The sequence below is a fragment of the Orycteropus afer genome, unplaced genomic scaffold (genome assembly GCF_000298275.1).
Source record: "Orycteropus afer afer isolate SDZICR_OR568_19922 unplaced genomic scaffold, OryAfe1.0 scaffold00114, whole genome shotgun sequence".
Lineage (NCBI taxonomy): Eukaryota > Metazoa > Chordata > Mammalia > Tubulidentata > Orycteropodidae > Orycteropus > Orycteropus afer.
This window is the reverse complement of record NW_006921701.1, coordinates 8,153,376-8,155,571: the sequence shown is the minus strand read 5'-3', so window position 1 is coordinate 8,155,571 and position 2,196 is coordinate 8,153,376. Positions and strand designations below refer to the sequence as shown.

General features: G+C 35.7%; 1 protein-coding gene across 1 annotated transcript in view; it reads right to left on the bottom strand.

Moving 5' to 3' along the window:
- Positions 1–2,196, bottom strand: part of SLC49A4 (solute carrier family 49 member 4) — a 157,714-nt gene that overhangs the window by 78,642 nt on the left and 76,876 nt on the right. The window contains 1 exon segment of the mRNA XM_007943929.1: positions 174–303. Coding sequence (XP_007942120.1) covers positions 174–303 — 130 coding nt within the window.

The following is a 2,196-nucleotide window of genomic DNA, read 5'->3' as shown; positions in this document are numbered from 1 at the left end:
AATTTTTCAAGACAGATTTCTAATAGGAAATCCTTCTAAAATATTTAATCAATATTTCATTAATTATTTGATTAATAGATTGCTGAAAAATTACTGTCATAGATTATCGTAAATGTAAAGTTATTTTAAAGGTGATAGTCAGAAGCATCCAACAACTAAGCATGTTTGTTTACCTTAATAATCTACAAAAGCTGCGCCGATAACTCAGCCTCTGACTAGCTGCAGCAACACTGGGGGGAAGTGGAGGCCGGGGTGGAAAATAAACTAGTGTTGCAGAAAATATCAAGCAGACAGCTCCAAATTCTGAAAGGGAGAAAAAAAAAAAAAAAATCAATAGAGTAGAATGCTAACTAGACAACACAAAAAAGTTGAACATTTTTTTTTAATTAAATTTTTATTGTGATTTGAGTAAACATTTACAGAGCAAATTCATTTTCCATACAGCGGTTCATAAACATTTTGTTTCGTGCAATTGACTGCAATTCCCCACAGTGTAATAGCTCTTTTCCCACCTCCTCCCCACAGTTACTCTTCCCTGTGCCCTTCTTTCCTATGCATTCCTGCCCCCTGAGCTACCTCCCTGTGTAAATACTGCCCTTCTGTTCCCCCATGATTTATCGTTCTAAGGAGTGTTTCTACCTGATGTATATGTTCACCTTTTATGCCTGTCTATTGTTTGGGTGGAATCCATGGGAGTGCGTTCAATTCCAGACCTGAAGGGTAACTAGGGGCCATAGCTTCAGGGGTCTCATCAAAAGTTGAACATTTCAAGTATTTATTTATCTAACAAATATTTATTAAGCATCAACTAAGTCCTACAAATGTAAAGATTATTAAATATAGTATGTAGCCAAGACAGCACAATCTAGTGAGAAAGACTGGTACATAAAGAGATACATTTCAGTAGATCACAGGTAAAAAGTCATATTGTAAGCCAAGGATATGGTAGTACTATAAGACACTAAGGAGCCCTGGTGGAGTAATTGTTAGCTCAGCTGTTCACGGAATGGTTGTTGGTTTGAACTCAAGAGCTGCTCCACAGGAGAAAACACTGGCGATCTGCTGTGATGATTTAAAGCCTAGGAAACCCTATGGGGCAGCCGGCACACAACAACAACATGGGATACTACACAGACAAAAAGATTAAAGCAATTAAAAAACACACCCCATGGAAAAATACATTAAAAACCAACAGTACCAACTACAAAAGGGATTTTGAAACACAGGCCTGGGATAAGTGTCTAAAAAAATGGTACTCAAAAAGAAAGACTATGATATAGAGAATTGGTAAGAACAGCATAGGAGAAGGTTTGTGTGATCAATCTTAGGATAGTACTGTTATGTACAGTGCAGACAGGCCCAATTTACAGGCAATACTGGAAGTCTGAACATGACGTGAAAGCATTCAAAAGTAAGAAACAGAAAAAGATGTAGCAGTCTGCTTCCGTAAAGATTTACAGCTTTGGAAATCCTGTGGGGGTAGTTCTTCTCTGTCCTATAGAGTTGTTAGGAGTCAGAATCAACTAGATGGCAATGGGTTTGGGTTTTTTTTTTTTTTTGTTCCCTCCCGTTTTTTGGTAAACAACTTTCATCTATTTATTGGCCATTTGTATTTTTTGAGATTGACTTACTCATATTCTTTGCTCATCTTTCTATTGGTGTTTTTATAGACACCTTTATTGAGATATAATTCACATACCAAACAATCCATTCATTCAAAGTATACAATCATTTTTAGGACAGAGTGGTGTAACCATCAATACAATAAATTTTAGAACTTTTTCATTATTCAAAAAGAACTCTACACTCATTAGTAGCTACTTCCCTCACCTCCAAGGTTCCCAGCCCTAGACAACTAACTACTAATCTACTTTCTGTCTCTATGGATTTGCCTATTTTGAGTATGTTATAAATATAATCATACAGTATGTAGGGGTTTTGTTTTGTTTTTGGACTAGATTCTTTCACTTAGCATGTTTTCAAAGTTCATCCATTTTGTACCATGTATCAATATTTCATTCCTTTTCATTGCCAAATAATATTCTACTATATGGATATACTACTTCTGGTTTATCCATTCAACAGGTGATGGACATTTGTTTCCACATTCTGACTGTTAGGAATAACACATCTATGAAAATTCTTGTTCAAACTTTTGTGTGGCTGTATGTTTTCATTTCTCTTGGTTACATACTT